The 27,803-nt window shown below is 43.8% G+C and overlaps 1 protein-coding gene across 2 annotated transcripts in view; it reads left to right on the top strand.

Moving 5' to 3' along the window:
• The window catches only part of tax1bp1b (Tax1 (human T-cell leukemia virus type I) binding protein 1b), a 121,096-nt gene that overhangs the window by 11,154 nt on the left and 82,139 nt on the right, over window positions 1–27,803 (top strand). For both annotated transcript variants that reach the window (XM_063069540.1, XM_063069539.1), the window contains exon 2: window positions 11,478–11,669. In XM_063069540.1, coding sequence (XP_062925610.1) covers window positions 11,493–11,669 — 177 coding nt within the window. In that variant the 5' untranslated portion in view covers window positions 11,478–11,492. The remainder of the gene's footprint in view (window positions 1–11,477; window positions 11,670–27,803) is intronic.

Genomic DNA, 27,803 nt, shown 5'->3' with positions numbered 1-27,803 from the left:
AAGCCAGCATGGTTTCCTGAAAGGAAAATCCTGCCTGACTAAGCTACTGCAATTTTTTGAGGAAATTACAAGCAGGGTAGACAAAAGAGATGCAGTACTTGGATTTTCAGAAGGCCTTTGACAAGGAGCCACACATGAGGCTGCTTAGCAATATAAGAACCCATGGAATTACAGGGGAGTTACTAGCATGGGTGGAGCATTGGCTGATCAACAGAAAACAGAGAATAAAGGGATCCTATTCTGGCTGGCTGCCGGTTACCAGTGGAGTTCCACAGGGGTCAGTGTTGGGACCGCTGCTTTTTATGATGTTTGTCAATGATTTGGACTATGGGATTAATGGACTTGTGTCTGAATTTGCTGATGATACAAAGATGGGTGGAGGAGCAGGTAGTGTTGAGGAAACAGAGAGCCTGCAGAGAGACTTGGATAGTTTAGGAGATTGGTCAAAGAAGTTGCAAAGGAAATACAATGTTGGACAGTTTATGGTCATGCACTTTGGTGGAAGAAATAAACAGGCAGACTATTATTTAGATGGAGAGAATTCAAAATGCAGAGATGCAAAGGGACTTGGGAGTCCTTGTGCAGGATACCCTAAAGGTTAACCTCCAGGTTGAGTAGGTGGTGAAGAAGGCAATGGAATGTTGGCATTCATTTAAGAGCAGAGATGTGATGTTGAGGCTCTATAAGGCACTCGTGAGAACACACTTAGAGCATTGTGTGCAGTTTTGGGCTCCTTATCTTAGAAAGGATATACTGACATTGGAGAGGGCTCAGAGAAGATCCACGGGAATGATTCCAGGAATGAAATACAGCTCTTGGGCTGTATTCCCTGGAGTTCAGGAGAACGAGGGGGGATCTCATAGAAACATTCTGAATGTTAAAAGGCCTGAACAGATTAGATATGGCAAAGTTATTTCCCATGGTGGGGGAGCCCAGGTCAAGAGGGCACGACTTCAGGATTGAAGGATATCCATTTAGAACAGAGATGCGGAGAAATTTCTTTAGTCAGAGGGTGGTAAATCTGTGGAATTTGTTGCCACGAGCAGCTGTGGGGGGCCAAGTCATTGGATGCATTTAAGGCAGAGATAGATAGGTTCTTGATTAGCCAGGGCATCAAAGGGTATGGGGAGAAGGCAGGGGAGGGGTGATGACTGGAAGAATTGGATCAGCCTATGATTGAATGGCGAGCAAACTTGATGGGCTGAATAGCCCACTTCTGCTTCTATATCTTATGGTCTAATCACTTCTGCCTACACTGTTCATCCTTCCTACACTGTCCATATCCTTCCATTTCCCATACATTCATGTGCCTATCTAAACGTCTCTTCAGAACTTTAATGTATCAGCCTCTGCCACCTCAGCACAGTGTGTTCCAGGCACCCACCAATCTGTGTTTATATATTTTTGTAAAAATCCCCTCCAGTCCTTTGAACTTATCCCCTCTCAGCTTAAATATATGCCGTCTGGTATTGGACATTTCAATACCAGAAGGTTTGCGTCCTTCCATTAGTGTGAGAAAATCATTATCTAGCTAGCAGGTTTTGGTGAGGCCATGATTAAATATCTACTTTTGGAAAAACCGTCAATCATATCTAACACTGCTGAAAGTATCATTGACTAATATGGCCTTGCTTAAGCTACTAGCATTCACTATGGAACATTAAAACCACGGTTTTATCATAGTGATGCATCCCTGTCCATTGTTGATGTGGCCATTCTCTCCTTCAACAGCTAAAATTTCTGAATTATAATCAGCATTGAAGGCTTTCATATTAGTATCTTCAAAATGTGACATAAGCAGATCAATTTAAAATAGCAAGAGAAAAATGCAAGGGTTAATCAACTGAGAAGATCATATTCCCAACAAAGCATTGTAAGCCATTCCTAGAAATTGTCGGCAATAAGTATTGATGATTGGTAATTCTGGTTAAGTAAAAATGGTGGATGCAAAAAAGAAAGCAAATAATTTTGACATCTAGTAGTGAGACATTCAGTTTATTTAAAAACGCAAACACGAGGAAATCTGCAGATGCTGGAAATTCAAGCAACACACATAAAAATTGCTGGTGAACGCAGCAGGCCAGGCAGCATCTCTAGGAAGAGGTACAGTCGACGGTTCGGGCCGAGACCCTTCGTCAGGACTAACTGAAAGAAGAGATAGTAAGAGATTTGAAAGTGGGAGGGGGAGTCCTCCTAGGCCTCCTGTCCCATGATCCTCTCATATCCCTTTTGCCGATCAATTGTCTAGCTCTTGGCTCCATCCCTCCCCCTCCTTTCTTCTCCTATCATTTTGGATCTCCCCCTCCCCCTCCCACTTTCAAATCTCTTACTAGCTCTTCTTTCAGTTAGTCGTGACGAAGGGTCTCGGCCTGAAACGTCGACTGTACTTCTTCCTAGAGATACTGCCTGGCCTGCGTTCACCAGCAATTTTTATGTGTGTTGCATTCAGTTTATAATAGATTTGTATTGGTAGTTTTAGTTCTAAATTTATAGTGGAAAAACTTGACAACAGGTTTATTCACATATAGAACTATAGCTGTAAGCTTTCCAAAAAAATCTTAATTTAAACTTTAAGATAGAAATGATAAATTTGTCTCTAATTTAATTTCCTATATAAATGAATATATGAAGAGTCACTCTTTTCCTTATAACATTATTCTCTTTAGTTTTTTCCCCATATTCTACTAGTCTATTATATAAGTTCGTTGTCATATATGGCTTAAAATATTTTGTGATCTAGGTAAACAAAATGAATTCTAACTATTTAACAAGCTTTGTGACTGCCTCAGATATGTTCTTGATACTTCCTCATTTATACTTAATGTAATTTCAAATATCCCAAAGAACTGCCATGCTGATGAGCATTGAATGGATGGTGTAATCCAGGAAATAATGAGAACTGAATTAAAAATTGTGTCCTTTGTAAGTACCATATGGTTTGTAGGTAAACTGAGAAGTTAAGGGGGCATGATGCTGAATGTGAATTATTAAATTATTCTTTTAAAAACGTATGTGTAGAGTAACAAAAGATCATCACATTCCCTTCATTCAACCTCAGTTGGTAAGGCAGCTGTAGCTCATTTTATATGTCTGAGTCACAAGGTTGAAGTTTCAAGCTCCATTCCAGGAACTTGAATTTCAGGCTGATGCACCTGTACATTGCCAAATGAGTGTTTCATGACTGTCTATTTGGTGAAGCAGCCTCAATGTACTCTCTGTTTAATACCAAGATCCTACTGCATTCTTCTGCTTAACAAAAAACTTGTTAATTATTCCCAGTGTACTGACCAATGTATAAATCTCAGTCAACAATATTGGAAGAATCTTGAATGATTCTGTAGAATAGTCAAAGGTGAAGGAGAAAATCTGTTTGTATAACTCAAGCAACATACACAAAATCGAGGAGGAACTCAGCAGGTCAGGCAGCACCAAAGGAAAAGAGAGAGTATAGTCGACGTTTCGGGCCGAGACCCTTCAGCAGTCCCAGTAGAGAGTCGCGGCCTGAAACATCGACTATTTTCCATAGATGCTGGCTGGCCTGCTGAGTTCCTCCAGCATTTTGTGTGTGTGAGTGTGTGATGCTTGGATTTCCAGCATCTGCAGATTTTCTCTTGGTAAAATAACACAAGATATGTTTTGGATTTTGCATCGTGTAACTCTTTATATGATTTCTCATTTCAATGTGGAAAGTCACATGTTTGACCGTAAATCAATGATGATAATAAATTATCCTAAGTTGTACATCAATCAGTATTTAGATATTTTGTGTAACACACACACACAAAATGCTGGAGTAACTCAGCAGGTCAAGAGGTAGCTTCTGTGAAGAAGAAGAAGAAGAAGAAGAAGAAGAAATATTCCTGCTTCATGCTGCCTGACCTGCTGAGTTCCTCCAGCATTTTGTGTGTTACTCTGGATTTCCAGCATCTGCAGGACCTGTTATATTTGGTGCTCATTTTCTAGTCAGTTCTCTACATCAGATAAACGCAAACAAGAGGAATTCTGCAGATGCTGGAAATTCAAGCAACACACATCAAAGTTGCTGGTCAACGCAGCAGGTCAGGCGGCATCTCTGGGAAGAGGTACAGTTGATGTTTCAGGCCGAGACCCTTCTACATCAGATAATGTTTAAATTTTATAATGCTATAGCTCCCATGGTATTGATCACTAATATTTAATATGTGTTTTTCATGTTCAGTTGTCCGTAGTAGTAGAAATGGGATTTAAGGTAATCAAGCTCAATCTGGTTCTTGTCCAAGTATGCATGTTTTAACCATGAATAACAACTCATGGTAGGACTGCTAGTTGATAATGAATTTTCTTTCTTTTTCGATTGTTTTTATTAGTTTCATAATAATAAACATACCATAATATTAATACAAAATTATTGGGAATACATTGTTATAGTTAACATAGTTAAATATAAGCCCAGTTGACACATGAGTGTTAAATCTCCCAGTCATACAGGATACAGATGTAATATACAAAACAAAAAAAATCTAAAAAAAAATACCCCCAAAAAAACTAAATGGTGTTAATCAACTAAACTAAGAGGGGAAAAAAGACATGGGCTGTTATGTACCATATTTAAAAAAAAAGGAACCATCAGTGTCGTTGACTCCGTTCCTCTCAACATATATTAAAAAGAAATAGAGTAAGTTTGGAAAAGGTCAAATTACATCATATGAAAATGTTGAATAAATGGCCCCCAAGTCTTTTTGAATTTAATAGAAGGATCATAAATAAATTTTTTCCAAGTTTAAACGCAACATAGTTTGAGAGAACCAATGAAATGTGGTGGGAGGATTAATCTCTTTCCAGTTCAACAAAATGGATCTTCTATCCATTAATGTAAGAAATGCAATCATCCGATGAGCTGTAGAGGTTAAATGACTTGATTCTATCATTGGTAACCCAAAAATTGCAGTAATAGGGTGAGATTGTAAATCAATATACATAGAAACATAGAAAATAGGTGCAGGAGTAGGCCATTCGGCCCTTTGAGCCTGCACCACCATTCAGTATGATCATGGCTGATCATCCAACTCAGAACCCTGTACCTGCCTTCTCTCCATACCCCCGATCCCTTTAGCTACAAGGGCTATATCTAACTCCCTCTTAAATATAACCAATGAACTGGCCTCAACTGTTTCCTGTGGCAGAGAATTTCATAGATTCACCACTCTGTGTGAAGATGTGGCCCCTTTTCGGCTTGATGTCTGGCAAGGTCAAAGAGGTCACCTGGACAGAGGCGGCGACGGCGGCTTTTGAACAAGCCAAGAACACTCTAGCAAACGCCACCTCCTAGTCTATCCCCCGGGTCGACATCCCCACTACCCTCACTGTGGATGCCTCCAACGTGGCAGTTGGCGGCGTGCTCGAGCAGCTCATCGAAGGTCAGTGGAAGCCGCTCACCTTCTTTAGCCGGCACCTACGGCCCTCGGAACTTAAGTACAGTGCTTTCGACAGGGAACTGCTGGTCCTGTACCTTGCCATCTGGTACTTCAGGTATTTCCTGGAAGGGAGAGAGTTCACGGTCTTCAAAGACCACGAGCCCCTCACTTTCACGTTTGCCAAAGTGTCGGACCCATGGTCAGCCCACCAACAACGCCACCTGTCGTACATCTCAGAGTTCGACATATTCAAAACAGTTGAGATAGTATCAAAAATCTTTCCAATATTTTTTCAAAAAAGGACATGACCAAAACTTATGAGTTAAAGAAGCTATCTCAGAGTGACATCTATCGCATATAGGATTTATATGAGAATAATAACGAGCTAGTTTATCCTTAGACATATGAGCCCTAGGCACTATTTTAACCTGTATCAACATATGTTTAGCCATGTAGAGGATGAGTTAAATTAAGAATTTTTTCCCATTTTTCAATCAGTACTGTAATCTTAAGTTCCCTTTCCCAATCAGTCTTAACTTTATTAGATACGTCTGCACATATTTTCATAATTGTATTATAAATAATTGCTATTACACCGTTCTGAAGAGGATTTAAATCTAAATTTTTTTCCAAAATATCCATTGAATATAAATTCGGGAAGGTAGGAGAAACAGTATTTAAAATTTTCTAACCTGTAAATATCTTTAAAAAAGTGAGATCTAGGCAAATTATATTTATTAGATAATTGTTCGAAGGACATGCAACAATTATCCAAAAATAGATCACTAAACCGTACAACACACATCAAAGTTGCTGGTGAACGCAGCAGGCCAGACAGCATCTGTAGGAAGAGGTGCAGTCGACGTTTCAGGCCGAGACCCTTCGTCAGGACTAACTGAAGGAAGAGTGAATAAGGGATTTGAAAGTTGGAGGGGCAGTATATCACCCCAGTCGACTCACAGGTGAAGTGTTGCCTCACCTGGAAGGACTGGGGCCCTGAATGGTGGTAAGGGAGGAAGTGTAAGGGCATGTGTAGCACTTGTTCCGCTTACACGGATAAGTGCCAGGAGGGAGATCAGTGGGGAGGGATGGGGGGGACGAATGGACAAGGGAGTTGTGTAGGGAGCGATCCCTGCGGAATGCGGGGGGGGGAAGGGAAAGATGTGCTTAGTGGTGGGCTCCCGTTGGAGGTGGCGGAAGTTACGGAGAATAATATGTTGGACCCGGAGGCTGGTGGGGTGGTAGGTGAGGACCAGGGGAACCCTATTCCTAGTGGGGTGGCGGGAGGATGGAGTGAGAGCAGATGTACGTGAAATGGGGAAGATGCGTTTAAGAGCAGAGTTGTTAGTGGAGGAAGGGAAGCCCCTTTCTTTAAAAAAGGAAGACATCTCCCTCGTCCTAGAATGAAAAGCCTCATCCTGAGAGCCGATGCGGCGGAGACAGAGGAATTGCGAGAAGGGGATGGCGTTTTTGCAAGAGACAGGGTGAGAAGAGGAATAGTCCAGATAGCTGTGAGAGTCAGTAGGCTTATAGTAGACATCAGTGGATAAGCTGTCTCCAGAGACAGAGACAGAAAGATCTAGAAAGGGGAGGGAGGTGTCGGAAATGGACCAGGTAAACTTGAGGGCAGGGTGAAAGTTGGAGGCAAAGTTAATAAAGTCAACGAGTTCTGCATGCGTGCAGGAAGCAGCGCCAATGCAGTCGTCGATGTAGCGAAGGAAAAGTGGGGGACAGATACCAGAATTAACTTTGCCTCCAACTTTCACCCTGCCCTCAAGTTTACCTGGTCCTATTCTGGTATCAGTCCCCCACTTTTCCTCCGCCAGAGAAAGCAGGATCTCCCAGTGGCCACACATTTTAATTCCACATCCCATTCCCATTCTGACATGTCTATCCACGGCCTCCTCTACTGTAAAGATGAAGCCACACTCAGGTTGGAGGAACAACACCTTGTATTCCGTCTGGGTAGCCTCCAACCTGATGGCATGAACATCGACTTCTCTAACTTCCGCTAAGGCCCCACCTCCCCCTCGTACCCCATCTGTTACTCATTTTTATGCACACATTCTTTCTCTCACTCTCTTTTTTCTCCCTCTGTCCCTCTGAATATACCTCTTGCCCATCCTCTGGGTCCCCCCCCCCTTGTCTTTCTTCCCGGACCTCCTGTCCCATGATCCTCTCGTATCCCCTTTTGCCTATCACCTGTCTAGCTCTTGGCTCTATCCCTCCCCCTCCTGTCTTCTCCTATCATTTTGGATCTCCCCCTCCCCCTCCAACTTTCAAATCCCTTACTCACTCTTCCTTCAGTTAGTCCTGACGAAGGGTCTCGGCCTGAAACGTCGACTGCACCTCTTCCTACAGATGCTGCCTGGCCGGCTGCGTTCACCAGCAACTTTGATGTGTGTTGCTTGATTTCCAGCATCTGCAGAATTCCTGTTGTTTCACTAAACCGTACTATACCTTTAATTTTCCAAGCCAGATATGCTTGATCCATAATAGAGGGTTGGAAAAAGAAATTAGATATAATAGGATTTGCTAAAATAAACTGATTCAACCCAAAATTTTTTGGGTTGAATCGATAATGAATTTATGCCCTACCCCAATTCCTGGCATCTTGACCAAATGTGAACAGCTTTGATGCCATGTCTGGAAGGTCAACTAACTGGTGGTAGAATGTAGGCACCTTATGCTTGTATTGCTAAGGGCAGTAGAGAGCATCCTAATATGCTGCATCACTGCATGGTACAGTAGCTGTACTGCAACAGACAGGAAGATTCTACAATGGGTAGTCAAATCTGCCCAACGCATCACCAGCACCAGCCTACATGCCATCAATGTGGTATATAGAGTAAGGTGCCAGAAAAAGGCCAGTAACGTCATGAAGAATCCCACCTGTCCTTGGGGAGAAGACTACATCGCATCCACAGCAAGACCACCTGACTCAAAAACTATCACTTTACCCAAACAGTAAGGCTGATCAACACCTCCATCACCACTACTTAATTTTGTGTATGTGTGTGTATATTTATGTGTGAGTGTTTATATATGTATTTTTATTATGTCCTTTATTGTTTCTTTTTGTTCTGCATTGGATCCAGATTAACAATAATTTTGTTCTCCTTTACACTTGTGCACTGGAAATGACAGTAAACAATATTGAATCTTATGTAACTGTAGAAAGTTACCAAACTTTGGTAACTTTGGGGGGCTGGTGGTTCTGGTAAATAACAGATGGTGCAATCCTGGGCATATTACGATCAAGGAACGGGTCTGTAGCCCGGATATTGAACTTTTTGCTGTTGGACTCCGGCCATATTATTTGCCAAGGGAAATCTCACATGCAATTGTGGTTGTTGTGTACATCCCTCCCTCTGCTAACCCGACGTCAGCGTGCACTACACTGTCATAGCCAGATTAGAAACCCAGCACCCGACTGCCCTCATTACCATCTCTGGTGACTTCAACCAGGTTACCATGGCTAGAACACTGCCCAACTTCACGCAGTATGTGAGCTGTACAACCAGAGGGGAGAGGACTCTGGATTTGATGTACGCTAATGTTAAGGATGCATACAGCTCCTCTCCCCTCCCCCCCCACTGGGAAGGTCAGATCACAATCTGGTGCATCTAAAACCCTGCTACGTGCCTCTGGTGAAGAGTAAACCTGCAACCTTGAGGACAGTGAAGAAATGGTCAGAGGAGGCTTACGAGTCGCTCCAGGGTTGTTTTGAGGTGACAGACTGGCAGGCAGTCTGTGAGCCACATGGAGAGGATATTGATAGGCTCACAGAATGCATCATGGATTACATCAACTTCTGTGTGGACTGCAATGTTCCAACAAGAACTGTCGTTTGTTATTCAAATAACAAGCCATGGGTGACAAAGGACATTAAGGACATCCTGAACGCTAAAAAGAGGGCGTTTAGAGATGGAAATAGGGAGGAGCTGAGGGCAATACAGAGGGACCTGAAAGCCAGTATCAGGGAGGCTAAAGACAGGAACAGGAGGAAGCTTGAGTGGAAACTCCAGCAGAACAACATGAGAGAGGCCTGGAGGGGGATAAGGACCATCACTGGGTTCCGGCAAACTAGCAACAGAGGAGCGGAGGGCAATGTGGACAGGGCCAACAAACTTAACCTGTTCTTTAACAGATTTGACATTGTGACCCCTGCTCATCCCCCACATGAGCCATCTGTTGTCGGCCCCCAATCAACACATGTTCCACTCTCCCCTCCTACCCCTCCTCACAGTCCCCCACCCTGCTCTCATGACTATACCCCTCCCCCACACAAAACCACCACGGTGAGCTTCACGGCTGAACAGGTGAGAAGACAGCTGAAACGTCTCAACCCAAGCAAGGCTGCAGGACCGGATGGTGTCAGTACCAGGGTGCTCAAAGCCTGTGCCCCTCAGCTATGTGGAGTACTTCACCATGTATTCAACCTGAGCCTGAGGCTCCAGAGGGTTCCTGAACTCTGGAAAACGTCCTTCCTCGTCCCTGTGCCGAAGACGCCGCGCCCCAGCGGCCTCAATGACTACAGACCGGTGGCATTGACCTCCCACATCATGAAGACCCTGGAGAGACTTGTTCTGGAGCTGCTCCGGCCTATGGTCAGGCCACACTTAGATCCCCTCCAGTTCGCCTACCAGCCCTGACTAGGAGTTGAGGATGCCATCATCTACCTGCTGAACCGTGTCTATGCCCACCTGGACAAGCCAGTGAGCACTGTGAGGGTCATGTTTTTTGACTTCTCCAGTGCGTTCAACACCATCCGCCCTGCTCTGCTGGGGGAGAAGCTGACAGCGATGCAGGTGGATGCTTCCCTGGTGTCATGGATTCTTGATTACCTAACTGGCAGACCACAGTACGTGTGCTTGCAACACTGTGTGTCCGACAGAGTGATCAGCAGCACTGGGGCTCCACAGGGGACTGTCTTGTCTCCCTTTCTCTTCACCATTTACACCTTGGACTTCAACTACTGCACAGAGTCTTGTCATCTTCAGAAGTTTTCGGATGACTGCCGTAGTTGGATGTATCAGCAAGGGAGATGAGGTCAAGTACAGGGCTACTGTAGGAAACTTTGTCACGTGGTGTGAGCAGAATTATCTGCAGCTTAATGTGAAAAAGACTAAGGAGAGAAAAGACCTGAGGAGAGCTAAGGTACCGGTGACCCCTGTTTTCATCCAGGGGGTCAGTGTGGACATGGTAGAGGATCACAAATACCTGGGGATACGTATTGACAATAAACTGGACTGGTCAAAGAACACTGAGGCTGTCTACAAGAATGGTCAGAGCCGTCTCTATTTCCTGAGGAGACTGAGGTCCTTTAACATCTGCTGGACAATGCTGAGGATGTTCTATGACTCTGTGGTGGCCAGTGCTATCATGTTTGCTGTTGTGTGCTGGGGCAGCAGACTGAGGGTAGCAGACACCAACAGAATCAACAAATTATTTGTAATGCCAGTGATGTTGTGGGGATGGAACTGGACTCTTTCACAGTGGTGTCTGAAAAGAGGATGCTGTCTAAGTTGCATGCCATCTTGGTGAATGTCTCCCATCCACTACATAATGTACTGGGTGGGCACAGGAGTACATTCAGCCAGAGACTCAGTCCACCGAGATGCAAAACTGAACGTCATAGGAAGTCATTCCTGCCTGTGGCCATCAAACTTCACAACTCCTCCCTTGGAGGCTCAGACACCCTGAGCCAATAGGCTGGTCCTGGACTTATTTCATAATTTACTGGCATAATTTACATATTACTATTTAACTATTTATGGTTCTATTACTATTTATTATTTATGGTGCAACTGTAATGAAAACCAATTTCCCCCTGGGATCAATAAAAGTATGACTATGACTACTAACCAGCAGCAGGTTCTTCAAATCCGATATTTGAAAATGAAGCGAAATGCATTGGAATGTATATGGATTTTCCCATAGCATCTACTTTAATATACTAACTGAATCTGCCGTCAGTTTTTTGTTGTTTGAAATGATGTTTGACTCTCAATAGTATTATAAGTTATTTAAACCTGATACTGAAACAGTTTAAGTAACTTGGCCATCTTTTTAATTTTACAGAAATTGTGCTGAAGAATGGACATATTTCCTGTTCCACTTCCATCAAGCAGTACAATGCAGTCATCTAATTTTGCTCATGTGATCTTTCAAAATGTGGCAAAAAGTTACCTCCCTCATGCTCCCCTTGAGTGTCATTACACACTGACTCCATACATTAAGCCACATCCAAAGGACTGGGTTGGCATCTTTAAGGTGAGTTCCATCATTGATGGTAAACACTGAGTCTTTTAAATTATTTAACTTGATACTGTCCAGCTACCAGCTAAATCTTTTTGTAAGAATTTTCTAGAACAAGCAATTTACTGAATCAGTGGCTTTGTTGTAAATAAAGCAAAGATCTCTTTTCAGGTTGGGTGAGTGGTAAGGTAGCAAATTAATAGAAGGTAAACAGAAGGGGGAATAGGACAAATAGCATGAAGACACTAGAGTCATAGAGTGATAGGGTGTAGCCCAACTCATCTCATGCTGACCAAGGTGCCCATCTAATCTAATCCCATTTCCTGTGTTTGGCCCATAAACCTTCTTAGCCATTTCCTTTCCATTTATGGGCAATGGCCACTCGGTGATATGTGTTGGCACACAGTGTCCAATAAAACCTGAGCCAAGACAGAGTTTGCACTTTGCATAGAATAGAAGCAGGGAATATAGATTAGAAAGAGATTAAGATTAAAAAAAATCTAGAATATATTTTTCACCTTAAATTCAATTTTGTTGAACCCAACCCACTCTGAATGATACCAGGGAATCTGAACCTCCTGTGCTGCATGAACTCAGTAACTATTAGGTCACAAAATTCTATTAATTTTTGCTCTCAATTGTCTTTGCTTCATCAAGTCATCTTTATTATCAAATTATGTAAACTTTTATTAGTTCCAAAGATCTAAAAAAAATACAAAATGTCTTGACATTTATTCAGTTTCATATGCAACACAGCTGTGTGTTTCTGAACACAATCTTGAACTCCCTTCACTTTGCTCCTGTAATCTTATTTACACTAGATTACACTTTAACAAAGAAAATCCTGAGATAGCCGCCCTGTGGTGTCCTTTGATGGTACTGTTGCACCATTTATCGAATGTATATTTAAAAACGGGTTTTCATCTTCCTTTCCTCCCTTTTCTTATCATTTCCCACCTCATTCTTTGACCTTTTTTCATCTTTCCTCTCCCTCTGTGGGGGTGGGGGGAGGGAGGAAATTTGATTCAGCCGTATTTTCTAGGTGGTGAAGGAATATGATTGCGAAGTTTAACACATGAAGAAAGGAAACTAAAGAAAATGAATTGTATTTGCAGAAATGGAGAGGTTTCGGGCAGTCATGGTTGCTTTCCAATATTGAAAAGTGCAGTAGAGAAATTTTCTTGAATGTTTGGGAGGAATTCCAGTTCAACAACAGAAGAGGACAGCTCTTCATGTTGCTCATTTGATAGGAGATTTATATTATGTGTTTCTGGAGTCCAGCTTAAGTTTCTGATGGAAAGCTAGGAGCTGATGATTTATATAAGTAAAAGAAATGACAATTGCAATTTGGGATGCAAATATATTGTTTCCGTTGGAAGCACCATCAATGAGCTACTTCCCAGAATTTTCTCACAGTTAAGAGTTGCACACTTATCCATTCTCTGTACGCTATAGTCTCGCCAGTACATTGCTGCAACTGAATGCTTATCATCTCCATGTTGAAGTGGCACTTTATCTACAGACCCAAAGATCTCCAGCACCCTCCCAGTGTGTAATTTTCCCAAAGCAAATTTCTAAACCTTCCACTTGGATCTTCCAAACAAATTACTTGTTTTTTTTCTTAAATTGGCTAGTTCTCCCTGCCATCACACACCCCATGTAGCAGTCACAGGTTGGTCCTGATCTGCAAACAACTGCTTGTCCTGTCTGATTGTCTCTGCTCCTGCCACCAGTTGCTGGGCTCTTAATGGAATTGGTTTTGTTTCCTCGCTTCCCCCTTCAGACATGGATCACCTCTTTCACTGATGATCTCACATGTAGAAAATGTTCAAAGACAGGTGTGTTCTCTTGGGCATGACAGATTTTCACCAGAAAGTCAAGCCAAAAGGGCTGTTGGCAATGGATCAAATAGAATTCCAGGCTTCTGTCTTTTTCTCCAGTTAGCTCAGGAATGATGATGATTTTCATTCTTGCTACTGAATTGACAGGGACAGTTAAAGCATTGAGCCCACATGACTCTACTGAACCCTAATTCAGAAGTATACTGTGTGGCGGCTCGCCCACGCAGCAAGCGAACCGGCTCCTGCAGTCGCCGGCGAGCCTGCAGCCAGCGGCAACCGAAGGGGATCTGAGTGTGGGGCAGACCTCGGCCCGGAAGCCGTCGCTTCCGCCCCGCAAAGGGCGGGGGGTTGCTGGGAGCAGGTTACTTAAGCACGCACCGATTCAAACAGTAAATGGTTCAACCAGACTCTGCTCACCTCAGTGTGTTGCTTTCGCTTGTCGCATATCAGCGCGACTACATTGGTGACCCCGATGGTCCAGCGGTATTTGGACCCAACATGAACGACTCGGCTCTGCAGAATGCAGTTTCCCTTAAACTGCCAACCTTCTGGACCTCTCAACCCCTGGTCTGGTTTGAGCAAGCGAAGGCCCAGTTCCAGGTCAGGCAAATTGCCTAAGGCACCACCAGGTATTAATATGTGGTGGGCGCCCTCGACTAGGAGACAGCGGGCCGCATTATCCTTTTTCTGCATCATCCCCCGGCAACAGACAGGTACGAGGCACTCAAGGCCCTGTTAATCCGCACATTTGGCCTAACCCGCCGCGAACGGGCCACGCGGTTACTGCATATGGACGGTCTGGGCGACCGCACGCCATCAGGCCTGATGAACGACGTGCTAGCACTGACAGACGCCATAACCCTTGCCTGCTGTTTGAACAGATCTTCTTGGAGCAAATGCCAGAAGACATCCCCCTCCTGCTAACAGATGAAGACTTCAGAGACCCGCATAGGGTGGCTGCCCGTGCTGACGGCTTTGGCGCGCCAAATTGGCGGAACCACCATCAAAATTAGTGCTGTGGCACGGCCGAAAGCCCAGCCCTCCCACATCCCAGCAGCGGAGCACCGAACACCTGCACCAAGGGACGGCACCACTTCTGAGTCTTGGTGTTTTTATCATCAAAGGTGGGGTTCCGGGGCCCGCTGGTGCCGACTGCCATGCTCGGTCCATGGGAAAAGCCAGGACCAGCCATTGCTGATGGCTACAGCGGCTGGTCACTGTGATAGCCTCCTCTACGTTTGGGACAAGCGCTCTGGATGTAGATTCCTGGTGGACACGGGGGCAGAAATCAGTGTCCTACCCCGCCTCGAACCACGATACCCGAACTAGAAGAACAGGACCGGAACTTATGGCAGCCAACAGCAGCACCATTCGCACCTACGGCACAAGAACCATCCCTTTGCAGTTCGGTTCCAGCCGCTTTACATGGACATTTCCGCTGGCCGCAGTGTCACAGCCATTGCTGGGTGCGGACTTCCTCTGCTTGCCTGCTCATGGATTTGAAGGGACGATGATTGGACAATGCAAAGACGTTTCAGTCTTTCTCCCTCGGTGAGGCCAGGTTACCGGCCCTGCACCTGGATTCCGACACTTATTCTGACAACGAGTTCGCCAGAGCGTTATCAGAGTTCCCATCTATCATCACGCCGTAGTTTTCCTCAACAGACCCCAAGCACGGCGTGATGCACCACATCCCCACACAGGGACCTCCCCTTCATGCCTGGGCCCACAGACTACAGCCTGACAAGCTCCACCTCGCAAAGGAGGAATTCAAGGAGATGGAGGAGATGGGGATTGTGCGGCGTTCCGATAGCCCATGGGTCTCCCCATTCCATATGGTCCCCAAGTCCGCAGGAGGGTGGAGACAGTGCGGCGACTATCGGAGGCTGAACGATGCCACCATGTCCGATTGCTCTCTGGTACCGTACATCCAGGACCTTATGGCTAACCTGCACGGGGCGCACATCTTTTTGAAGATTGACCTGGTCCGAGGGTATCATCAGATCCCAGTCTACCCTGATGATGTACCCAAGATGGCCCTCATTACCCCCTGTGGCCTGTTCGAGTTCCTCAGGGTGCTGTTCGGGCTCAAAAACGCGGCGCAGACGTTCCAGCGCTTGATGGACGCAGTAGGGCGAGATCTGGACTTCCTGTTCATCTACCTGGATGACACACTTATCGCCAGCCGCTCCCGCCAGGAACATCTGGCACATCTACGCCTGCTCTGCCGCTGCTATCTGTACCTTGCTATCCGGCACTTCAGGTATTTCCTGGAAGGGAGAGAGTTCACGGTCTTCACAGACCACAAGCCCCTCACTTTCACGTTTGCCAAAGTGTCGGACCTGTGGTCGGCCCGCTAACAACGCCACCTGTTGTACATCTCGGAGTTTACCACCACAATCAAGCACACCTCTGGGAAGAACAACGTGGTGGCAGACGCGCTGTCATGAGCCTCTGTCCAATTAGTGCAATCTGTCTCTGGGGTTGGATTATGCAGCGTCAGCTGAGGCGCAACGGCTGGGTGGCGAGATGCCGGTGTACCGGACCACAGTCTCAGGACTCTGCCTCAAAGACATACCCATTGGGCCCGAAGGTAAGAAGCTCCCTTGCGATGTGTCCACCGGGCAACTTCGGCCCATTGTCCCGACCGCTTGGAGATGCACGTTTTCGACGCCTTGCATGGTTTAGCCCACCCTTCCATCCGGGCGACCATCCGGCTGATCGCAGATAGGTTTGTGTGACAGGGCCTACACAAGCAGGTCGGGCACTGGGCAAGGACATGCATGCACTGTCAAACCTCCAAAATCCAGAGGCACCTGATGGCTCCACTGCAATCCTTCTAGCCGACACACAGGAGAGGTTTGAACATGTCCACGTGGACATCGTCGGCCCACTGCTGGTTTCGAGAGGAGCAAGATACCTGTTCACCATGGTGGACAGGTTCACGTGGTGGCCGGAAGCTATCCCACTCGCTGACAGGGCCACGGAGACATGCGCCAGAGCCCTGATTACCACCTGGGTGGCATGGTTCGGACTCCCAGCCCACGTCACTTCAAACGGGTGCGCAGTTCACATCGGCTTTGTGGTCTGCACTGGCACAACTCCTCGGACCCAGCTCCACCGAACGACTGCTTACCATCCACAGTCCAACGGCCTGGTGGAATGTTTCCACAGGCACTTGAAGTCAGCCCTGATGGCACGCCTCCGAGGGCCAGACTGGGTGGATGAACTCCCCTGGGTGCTGCTTGGCATCTGCACGGCACCCAAGGAGGACCTGGCCACATCATCGGCCGAACTTGTTTACGGTGCCCCACTCACAGTTCCCGGTGAATTTGTGCCAGTGTCCCATGGCCAGGAGGACACACCTGCTGGGGTCCTAACTAAACTCTGGGAGCAGCTTGGAACACTTGCTCCAGTCCCGGCATCCCACCACGGAACAACACCCTCTTTCGTGCCCAGGGACCTACAACAGAGCGAGTATGTTTTCGTTCGCCGAGGTGCGCACAGACCACCCCTGCAGTGACCATACGAGGGACCCTACAAGGTGGTGCACCATAATGGAGCAACCTGCGTTCTCGACATCGGCGGTCGTGAAGAGATCTTACCATTGACCGTCTCAAACCGGCGCATCTTGAACACTGGGTTGCGGTACCACCCCCACGACGTCAAGGCCAGCCACCTAAGAGAACTGAGGGTATGCAGGCTGTGGACTCTGCATCTCCTATCGCCAGTTCTGGGGGGGTGGGGGGGGTCATGTGGCAGCTGGTCTACGCAGCAAGCAAACCGGCTCCAGCAGTCGCCGGCGAGCCGGCAGCCAGTGGCAACCGAAGGGGCACTGAGTGCGGGGCAGACCTCGGCCCAGAAGCCAACGTCGCTTCCGCCCCACAAAGAGTGGGGGTTGCTGGGAGCGGGTTACTTAAGCGTGCACCGATTCAAACAGCAGACGGTTCAACCAGAGCCTGCTCGACTCAGTGTGTTGCTTTTGCTCGTCGCATATCAGCGCGACTACAACTGTACAGTTTCAAGATCAAGCTTACAGTAAGGTGAACTGGATATAACATATCCCCAAGGTAAAAATTGAAGAACTTGAAAGCATTGAGTGCAAGTCAAATGTTTGCCGAAGAACTATTACCGTGTGAACACAGATCTGCTGACTCCTCCTTGGACACTGGAGATGTCTTTTCCAGATATCCTGTCAATCAGGTCAGCGTGCTGAAAAATCTGAATTTTTTTTCAGTCATTCATTGGACGTGTCTGGTGTGCTTCATGTCCCAGTGCAATAGCTTTTCCACTTCTTAAAAACTCTCCCACTGATATCATTGGATACAATGGACAACCCACATGCTGCCGTGCTTTTTTGATTGACAGTAAATTAACACCTCTTGCAGATGATGGACTGCTTTCATACAATGCTTTCCACAATTGCGTCCTCCAAATCTTCATTTTCATTGTAGTATTCAAGATGATTGTTAATACCTTGGAGTTCTTCACATGGTTCCTAACTTGTTGAAGTAGTGAAATAGTTTCATTTTCACTCCTGATCATTTTTTGACATCTCCAAGCTTGAATGCTTGAAACTGCAGTGAGCAAAACAATTCTAAATATTCTTACAGTTTATTTGCGCATGCGCCGGTCGTGCATACAGCCTGGTACAGCCATTCCGATCAGTATATTTACTTTCTTCTTCTTACTTTTTAACTTGCGTTATTTTTTGTGTTTTTTTTTCACGGTAACACGTCGAAGCTGCACCCTCTCTAACATGCTGGTGGAGAGAGTTTTATTTGGGTTTTTGGCACTGGAAATAGTTACATTCCGACACGCGGGACAGAAGCATGGTCGCATTGTGTACTCCAGGGACCAGCTGCTTGCACTAATGCCAGCTGGTTTAGCAAGCACAGTGGCGGACACCCCTGCTGAAATCTGGAGGAAACTCAGAGGATGCAGAGGGGGATCACAAAGTCGAGGAAAGCAGACCAGGTCGAGACAACCGAGACTTATGGAGAAGAGGAGTTCATGGGTAATAAAATGGATGAGTTCACGGCGCTAGCCAGGCGTCAGAGAACATTTCGGGAGTGCAGTGTTATGTGTTTCACTGGAACGGGGCTGCACGAGGACATATCCCATCAAAACTTCTCCGTGGACGGCTTTCAGACCGCTCAGGCTGACCGGAAGTGCACTGAGAGCGGTAAGCGTAAAGGAGTTGGGTGCGGGTGCTCACTGTTCTGGCTAACAACAGCTGGTGCAATCTGGGTCATATTACGATCAAGGAACGTGTTTGTAGACCGGATATTGAACTTTTTACTGTTGGACTTCGGCCACATTCCACCGAGATACAACACGGGGCATCACAGGAGGTCGTTCCTGCCTGTGGCTATCGAACTTGCAGCTCCTCCCGTGGAGGGTCAGGCACCCTGAGCCAATAGACTGGTCCTGGACTTACTTTCCATCTGGCATAGTTTGCTTTTGTTATTTGCTTGTTTGTGGTTTTTGTATTGCTATATTTATGCTCTATTCTTGGTTGATGCGGCTGTAATGAAACCCAATTTCCCTCGGGATCAATAAAGTATATCTATCTATCTATCTATCTATCTATTTCCAGCCAACTATTAGTAACAAAAAGTACTGCTTTTTGAACACAAACACATGCAACTGATTCGATTTTAAAAATTGTTCATTCTAAGTATGCTGTAGTGTCTAACGGTCACAAAAGTTCACATGACTTATGCGATTGAAACTTACTGACAGTAGTCTGCAGTCCCAATTAAGTGGTATAGTGTTCCAATTAAGCAGTATAGTGTCCCAAATGAACCAAGAGAATCCCAGTTATTTTCTCAATTAGATTTTGTTCTTTAAAAGTTGTCCCAAATAAGTGGCTACCCCAATTAATGATCCAATTAACTGGAATCCACTGTAAATACTTTGATAATAAATTTTACTTTGACTTTGAAAATGTGGATGACATAATTACAATTTTGGTACTCCAGTTCATAGACAAAAATTATGAATAAATTATTAAATTAATTTTGCTTAGATTTTTGTTAAAAATTGTGGGGAAAAAAGGCAATTGATGATTTTTAGGGACATGGTTTAAAACGTTAATATGACTGTTAAAGACGGCTATTTTTGCTGTAGATTTTTTTGTATAGGACTGGCTCTATTGACAGGGACAGTTAAGGCATTATGTGCATTTTGAAAGGCTTAGTTAATTGTGCATCAATTGGCAGGATCCTTCTCTGAGGGTCAGAGGAGTTGGGTAGCAGTCAATCTTAAAAATTTCAAAGCCTTGAAACAGACTGACCTTGTCATCTTCTTGCACTGCACTATCTCTGTTACTGTAACTTTATTGTGCATTCTGTTGCTGTTTTATCTTGTGCTCCCTCAATGCAAGACACATTTTTTCACTGTTTCACTACATGTGACAATAATAAGGCAAATTACTACTTTTAAAACTGAAGACAGTTGTATCCTTGAGGTCGTGTCCATCAATTTGAATGCAAGTTAAAAAGCATATTTGGGCAACCCTATAATTGGTAATGTAAAATAATTTAGAAAATTGGGCTACCTCACTTGCTGATCATTTTGTATTAAGAGATTTGCTTGAAAATTATTGGATTTCTTAACAATTACTTTGAGGCAATCTCAAGAATACTTGTGGTTGAGATGCATGTTAGCCAATTTTGTAATCTAAATAATCCATATTAATTTTGTACTTGGTAACAGCAGAGTTTATTTCTTTTTGTTCTTTGGTTTATTTAATTACTTGATGCAGAGCCTTGCGAGATAAAAGGAACCAGATTTGTTGACTCATTGGGGTAAGGGAATGCTGAGAAGGAAGTTTCTATTCACTACAATTTGATGCAGAGGGTGTTTTTTTTTTACAGACTTCAATTCAGTTGAAGTCCAGAACAGAATTCTACTATCAGTGGAAATCTTCAGTTTTGGAGTGGAATCATTATTTCAGATAACAGGGTCCATATTACATGAATAACATTTTAAGATGACTTTATTTTCTATCTTAAAGACCCTGGATATCTGGTTGTGCTTTTCAGAAGTGGAGTACCATTTTCAAATGTACTTAAATGAATTTCTGTAAATTGGTGACTTTTGCTGACCTTAACTCTAGGAGTATTATCACAATTCATAAGCATTCTATTCATGCCATGCTTATGAATAAATAGTTTTACAGAAAAGGAGAAATATTCTGAACAATCAAAAATACAGGGTTCTTCTCTGTTATTCAGACTTTTCTGTTGCTTTCTCTCTTTCTGAGATCTAATGAAGAGTCTTAGACCTGAAATGAAACTGGTTTCACTTTCTGAATTCTTTCAGAATTTCTGTTTTGATACAGGAATTTTATTTCAACTGTGTACATACATCTATTGATGCTTCTGGACACATCTTCAGTGATGTTCCTGGAATCATCGGGTGTTTCGGGTCTTTCAACATCATACAACCTCCTCCAGGTGACCCAGCCGGGGCTGATCAGACCCCAGCTTGTATCCAGATGGCTAGATACTTATGACTCCATGGCTCCCCTCTTTTGAGCCACAGCCATCTTGAGGCCTTCTCTGCCGCATTGGTGGTACTGCGGATGGCTCTCCTCTTCCTCTCTCCCTCGATGCCCAAAATGCTGAAGGCTCTAACTAAAGAACGGGCTATGAATCCCCTACAACCAACCTCCACTGGGAGACACCTTGCTCTCCATCTAGCCTGCTGACAGTTGCTGACCAGTCCTGCGTACTTGGAGAGCTTCCTTTCAAAGGCCTCCTCCAAGCTATCTTCCCATGGGCTCCTGCCTGATGTTGTGGATCCTCAATGCTCTTTGGTTCTTCGAGTAAGATGTTTTGGAGTCTTCCTTCTCCTATTCTCCGAACCGTTCAGCTGCGATACTAACAATAGTTGTTGTCATGGCTTGCAGCTTCCTATCAGCCCCTCGCTTCGCTGTTGCCTCCAGAATTTGGTTAATCTTCATCAAACTGCTTCTACAGTGAAGTCATGTTAGCTGCAGGCCATTTGATCCGCCTCCTGTTAGACTTCATGTTTGAGGGATTAGTTTGCAACACTTGGAGGTTCCGGGCACTATGGGGTGACTCCGGGCCTGGCACCTCCTTCGTCTCACCAGGTTGGACACCTGCGCGTTGTGCTGCTCCTGCTCCCACCAAACACTTCATCCTCGCTTGGTGGATCTTCAAGCCGCGATCGTTCTTGCAGATTTTGCGACATGCACACTGCTTCCTTATCGTCGTTTGTTCATTGCCTGGGTCTGATGTCGTTGTGTCCATCCGACTGGGGTGCTGCTCATCCTCTCTTCCCCCCCCCCCTTTTCCTTAGATTACTTTGGTTATATTTATTGTCTGATATTGCTATATGGAGTTCACTGTTATGTAAGTCAGTACAAACTCAATTTGTATAACTGTGTTTTTAAAAAGGTGTGGTTATCTGTCGGGGGGGAAATTATCAGTATTTTAACCAATTACAAATGTGGTACAAAGCTACTAACATTTAAATATGCATATACCATTGGCCCAGAATTTTGTACAAACAATGAGCCACATGTACAGGTTTCTAGGGCCCACTGGGTCAGCATTTAGCTGGAGGGAATCTTCCAGCAGTAACCTGGTACTAGTATAAAGTTGTCTCTTACTGTTCTCAGTTTTTACTGTAGAATCAATACTTAGGATTATGATGTCAAGCATTTTTGTTGCGCCCTGCCTTTGAAGTTTTTGGGTATGATCATTGTTGTAATATTGGTCTAGAGAATGTGCTGATGTTGGTTCATTTATCTTGCTAGTGGATTTGGAGGATTTTCTAGAGATATTGGTGATATTCCTGCATTGCTTTGAAGGTTCACCAAGTTGCTCATGTTTTCAATGTAGACAAAGGTGAGGATCAGTGCTACTGGGTAGATCATAGTTTTGGCTATCAGACAAGTTTTTCCACAGTAACAAGTTGGTGAATTTTGTTATTGATATCTGTCTCTGCTGGAGGTTCTTTCGGAGATGGAAATTATCCTCGTTGCGTAATACTTCATTGAGGATCTTTTGGGGCAGTGAGCAGGGGAGGGGAGCCAGCGTTCAGTGGCAATGGCAGGCTAATGAGGGATCTTAGTATGCTTATTGTGCAAATCATGTGACTGGAGGAAGATTTGGCAATGACTTGGGCCTGGAACATTTGAGTGTACACATGTGCAAGTATTGTTTGTATCTTGTAACTTTCTTCTTTAATTTTTGTGATCTTTGTGATGTTGGAAAACAGCCAAGGTTGAGCAATTCCCTGCTGCTCCTGTAGATTAACTCCACCGTAGTTTTAGTGATCAGATGAATTGTTGCAGACTGTAGGATTAAGACAAGGCTTGTTGCTGTGAGGTGTCCTTGCATGAAGGCAGTCTTTGTGGATCTGTTGATGGGGGTCATTGTTTGCATATCATGAAGTAGATGGAAGATGGTAACAAGTCTTTGAGTATAGTCACATTTGGGAGGAACTCTTGGGTCATTGGGTAGATGGTGGAGGAGGATTCATGTAATCACTTTCCTTGTGGCAGAGGTCATGAAGACTATTCTGTAATTAACACAATCAGATTTATCTTACAAGTTAAAGATGGTCCTTGGATATGTTCTGCTTTTCCTTGTTGATAGAGATGAATGCAGACCAGAGGATGTTGTGCAATATTTTGGTACTTCAGCAAGGGTTTCATGTGCTCCAAAGGCCCTTTTCAGACTTTTCAGTTTCCTACTGGCAAATCGCAAGTCCTGGTTATGTGACCATTGATGCCGAGCAGACATTCTCTGAAGAGTATTGATAATGGCTGGGGTCACCCATTTTGTTAAGATACTGAAGGAGGCAATGACAAGCCATTTCTATAGAAAAGTGTGCCAAGAACAATCGTGGCTTTGGTAAGACCACGATCGACAATGTTATACGACATGGCGCACAACGAATGGACGAAATAGACTGGAAGAAGTAGCAAAATTGTGACAGGTTGTGGAATGGAGTCAAGTGTCTATCAAGTGTGAGTTTAGGAGGTGATTGAGATGTTCCTTTGAACAAGTGCAGATGACTAACTCTCCTTGATAACATATCCTGCTTTCTTGAGTCGAAGCAGGGTTGGTCGTTGGTTGGTTGCGCTGAGAGGACTGAGTTGATTGGATGAAGGATCCTATATGTATTATGTTATTGGCATGTTTGCAGGATGTTCTGCACTTTTTTCCACCAACCAACTTCTTTTTAGGTTTCTGTAAGATCATAGTGCTTCAGTTAGTTGTAAATCTTTATTGTCCCTGACAGGTGTGGTGATGCCTCCAATCCAAGAACTCCTTAATTTATTACCTCTTGGCCATTCTCATCAAAGCAATCTTATTTATTAGAAAAGAAATGCAGCATCTCTTGACAGACGCTAATTATTTTCAGTTACTTGCCGGCTGGTGGTGTCATGGCGTCCGCACTGGACTTCGAGGTAATTGGTCCTGGGTTGGAATCCATGCATACTTTCCATCCATGCTGGGTTGAATGTCATATTCTTTAAGATCCAAGATAAGGCGCATTCATTCACTCCATTTCTAGGGACTCAAAGGTGACTACAAAGCCAACACCATATGTTATGCAAGAACTTGACAGTGCAGACTGGTGGGTAGTTGGGAGATGGTTCCTCATTTACACTTTTAGACTTCTGGATACTCCCAACACTAGGTTCTTAGTGCATACCTTAGTTGGCTTCTGACATTTGGATCATACATGCTCTCTAGTATTTGACTATTCTACCCTGTGGGGAAAAATTCTGTAAGTCTACTTTATGACTCTCATAATTTTATAAACCTCTATTGGTTCTCCCCTTTGCTTCTGATGTTCCAGGAAAAAATGATCAAAGTTTGTCTAACCTTTCCTTGTAGTTCATACCTTTTAATCTAGATAGCATTCTGATAAACCTTCTGTATCCTTTATAAATCCAGCTGCAAAAGTGTTAACATTCAATGCAGCCAATTGTACTATAATTTGATTCAGATATTGATTGAGAAATAATATAATAAGGTGACCAGAATTGCACGATATACTCTAGGTTCGATCTCTAGGCAACACAGTACCCTTGTGCAACACACACAAAATGCTGGAGGAACTCACCAGGTCTTACGGAAATTAGTAAACAGTCTACATTTTGGGTCAAGCCCCATTTTCAGGACTATATTCAATGTACTCAGTATATTCAATATACTCAATGTGTCAACCAATGAAGCCAAACATGCTGCCTTTGTCACCCTTCTCATGTGGCCATTTGATGCAGGGTGACTTGGATAGGTTGGGTGAGTGGGCAAATTCATGGCAGATGCAATTTAATGTGGATAAATGTGAAGTTATCCACTTTGGTGGCAAAAATAGGAAAACAGATTATTATCTGAATGGTGGCCAATTAGGAAAAGGGGAGGTGCAACGAGACCTGGGTGTCATTATACACCAGTCATTGAAAGTGGGCATGCAGGTACAGCAGGCGGTGAAAAAGGCGAATGGTATGCTGGCATTTATAGCGAGAGGATTCGAGTACAGGAGCAGGGAGGTACTACTGCAGTTGTACAAGGCCTTGGTGAGACCACACCTGGAGTATTGTGTGCAGTTTTGGTCCCCTAATCTGAGGAAAGACATCCTTGCCATAGAGGGAGTACAAAGAAGGTACACCAGATTGATTCCTGGGATGGCAGGACTTTCATATGAAGAAAGACTGGATGAACTGGGCTTGTACTCGTTGGAATTTAGAAGATTGAGGGGGGATCTGATTGAAACGTATAAAATCCTAAAGGGATTGGACAGGCTAGATGCAGGAAGATTGTTCCCGATTTTGGGGAAGTCCAGAACAAGGGGCCACAGTTTGAGGATAAAGGGGAAGCCTTTTAGGACCGAGATTAGGAAAAACTTCTTCACACAGAGAGTGGTGAATCTGTGGAATTCTCTGCCACAGGAAGCAGTTGAGGCCAGTTCATTGGCTATATTTAAGAGGGAGTTAGATATGGCCCTTGTGGCTACGGGGATCAGGGGGTATGGAGGGAAGGCTGGGGTGGGGTTCTGAGTTGGATGATCAGCCATGATCATAATAAATGGCGGTGCAGGCTCAAAGGGCCAAATGGCCTACTCCTGCACCTATTTTCTATGTTTCTATCTCTCTATATATCTCTGCTGTAAAGTGTCCAGCCATTAACTGTGTATTTTCCCCCTACATTTAACCTAAAAAGTGCAACAAATCGGACTTACTCTAATTAAACTTGGATGAGTATCTGTGGTTAGCTAGATTTTAGATGAATGCTCCACAATCTCTCTCAATTAATGGAATCGAGGGCTATCACAAAGTGAAAAGGGAACATGTTTAACATTTGCTGCTTTTCCCTGCATTTCTCATGTAGTTGTGTGATGAAGTTCGAAAGTTCAGAGACGCTTTAGTGTTAAATCATTGTAATCATGCTGCAAAAGTGTTAACATTCAACTGATTGTACTCCAGTTTTATTCAACTACTGATTTAAGAAATAATGTACATGTAATGCATTTTGCAGGAATGCACTGTGAGATCATAATTACATTTGATTGTAAAACAATTTAATTGGTGATTGAATTAATTTGTTTTTGGTAAAATAATTGTATAAGATATCAACAATATTGGAGCACAGCTTTAAAATATGACTTTGGAACAAGTATCATTTTAAAAGTTCTGCAAATTTTGTTGCACTTTCATTTGCCTCCTCATTTGTGTGGAGTAATATTGAGCCAGATTCTATATCCCAGTCATGTATCCAGAGATTCTGACTTAGAAGTTAAGGACTTGTGAAGGCACTCTAACTTCAAATAGATTTAAGTTATTAATAAACAACATTATTAAAAACACCCAAATGTACTTTAAGCTTCTTGAAATTAATTCAAAACTACAAATCACTACAACTAAAAAGATTAAAAAATTAATAAACAGTATAGAAAAACACTTAAAAATATACCTTAAATTACTTGAAATTAATTCCAAACAAAAAATAAAATGAAAAATAGTCAAGTGCCACAGGTATTTTTCTAACAATGTCAGCAGTTCTGTTCAAATCAGTGGGGTTGTGCAGACTTCACCATTGATGGTGAAGTAAACAAGAGGTGCCAATGCAAAGAACATTTAGCCACGTGGGTCAAACTTGACAGTGTCCTGCATCCAGATTCATTAGACTAGATGAACTCCGATGTGCCTGCATCAGATATGCAATCAGCCTCCATTTACTGTGTTTTAGTGTGGAAGTATTGATGTTGCATTTGATCTGCAAGAAGGACTTTGCACTTGGTTTTTTGTGGAACCACATGCCAAAATTTAAATGTTTCAGCCTATTGTATCTCTGATCCACTCAACAAAAATGTTTAAGCAACATTTAATGAGATCAATCTGTTTGTAGTCCTGAAAGCTGTAAACTAGTCCTGATTCATTGTACTTTTGAAGAAAGACTGACATAAGGCAGACTAATTTAGCATCACTTATTCAGCTGCTGACTATCATTGTATTCTGTGGCTGTTGACTGAATGGATTTTATGCTGTTTTGATAAATACCATTATGGTGAAAACAATTGCAGCTCATCTCATTGAGAACTTTAAATTTTGTATTGTGTGCTACTTCTAACACCTGCTGGGTAAATGGTGGTGCCATCTGCTGGTTGACATTGTATATTGCATGGCTGAAGAATTAGATTGGATATATTAGTTCCATTTGTAGGAGAACTAAAACACGTCTGAAAGGAATCTGTGTATGCTTAAAATGTACTGACTCTTAAATGAGATGAGAGTGTTGCTGACAAGACCATTTACTGCCCATCTGTAATTACAGTTGAGTTAAGGATGGTGGGCTGCTGCTTTGAACAGCAGTACTGCTGTTGGATCTAGACTTACAGGATCTAGACCTCACAAGAGTAAAGATACATATTACATCTATCAGATGCCAGATAATAGATATATCTCAGATAATCTGGTTAAGTAGGTAAGTGGTAGTGTGCTGAAACCAGAAATATTTGTGCAATCAATTACAAAGATTGGTATGTAATAGCAATGACAGTGTTTCTGAAGTTTTGTAAGCAGCATATTGTACAGATAACTGAATTAAAAGATAATATGTTGGATGTTTCACTTCGATTTCTATTCATTTCTCTCTCTGCCGTGCTTTGCGTTATCTTCAGAATCAGGTTTATTGTCATTGACGTGTGTTCTGAAATTTGTTGTTTTGTGGCAGCAGTACAATGCAGTACATGAAAAATGACTATAAATCTCTCTAAGAATATTTTTTAACATGAGAAAGCAAATAAACAGCAAAAA

The sequence above is a fragment of the Mobula hypostoma genome, chromosome 17, assembly GCF_963921235.1.
Source record: "Mobula hypostoma chromosome 17, sMobHyp1.1, whole genome shotgun sequence".
NCBI lineage: Eukaryota > Metazoa > Chordata > Chondrichthyes > Myliobatiformes > Myliobatidae > Mobula > Mobula hypostoma.
Note: the sequence above shows the minus strand (reverse complement) of the source record. Positions and strands in the feature narration are given on the sequence as shown.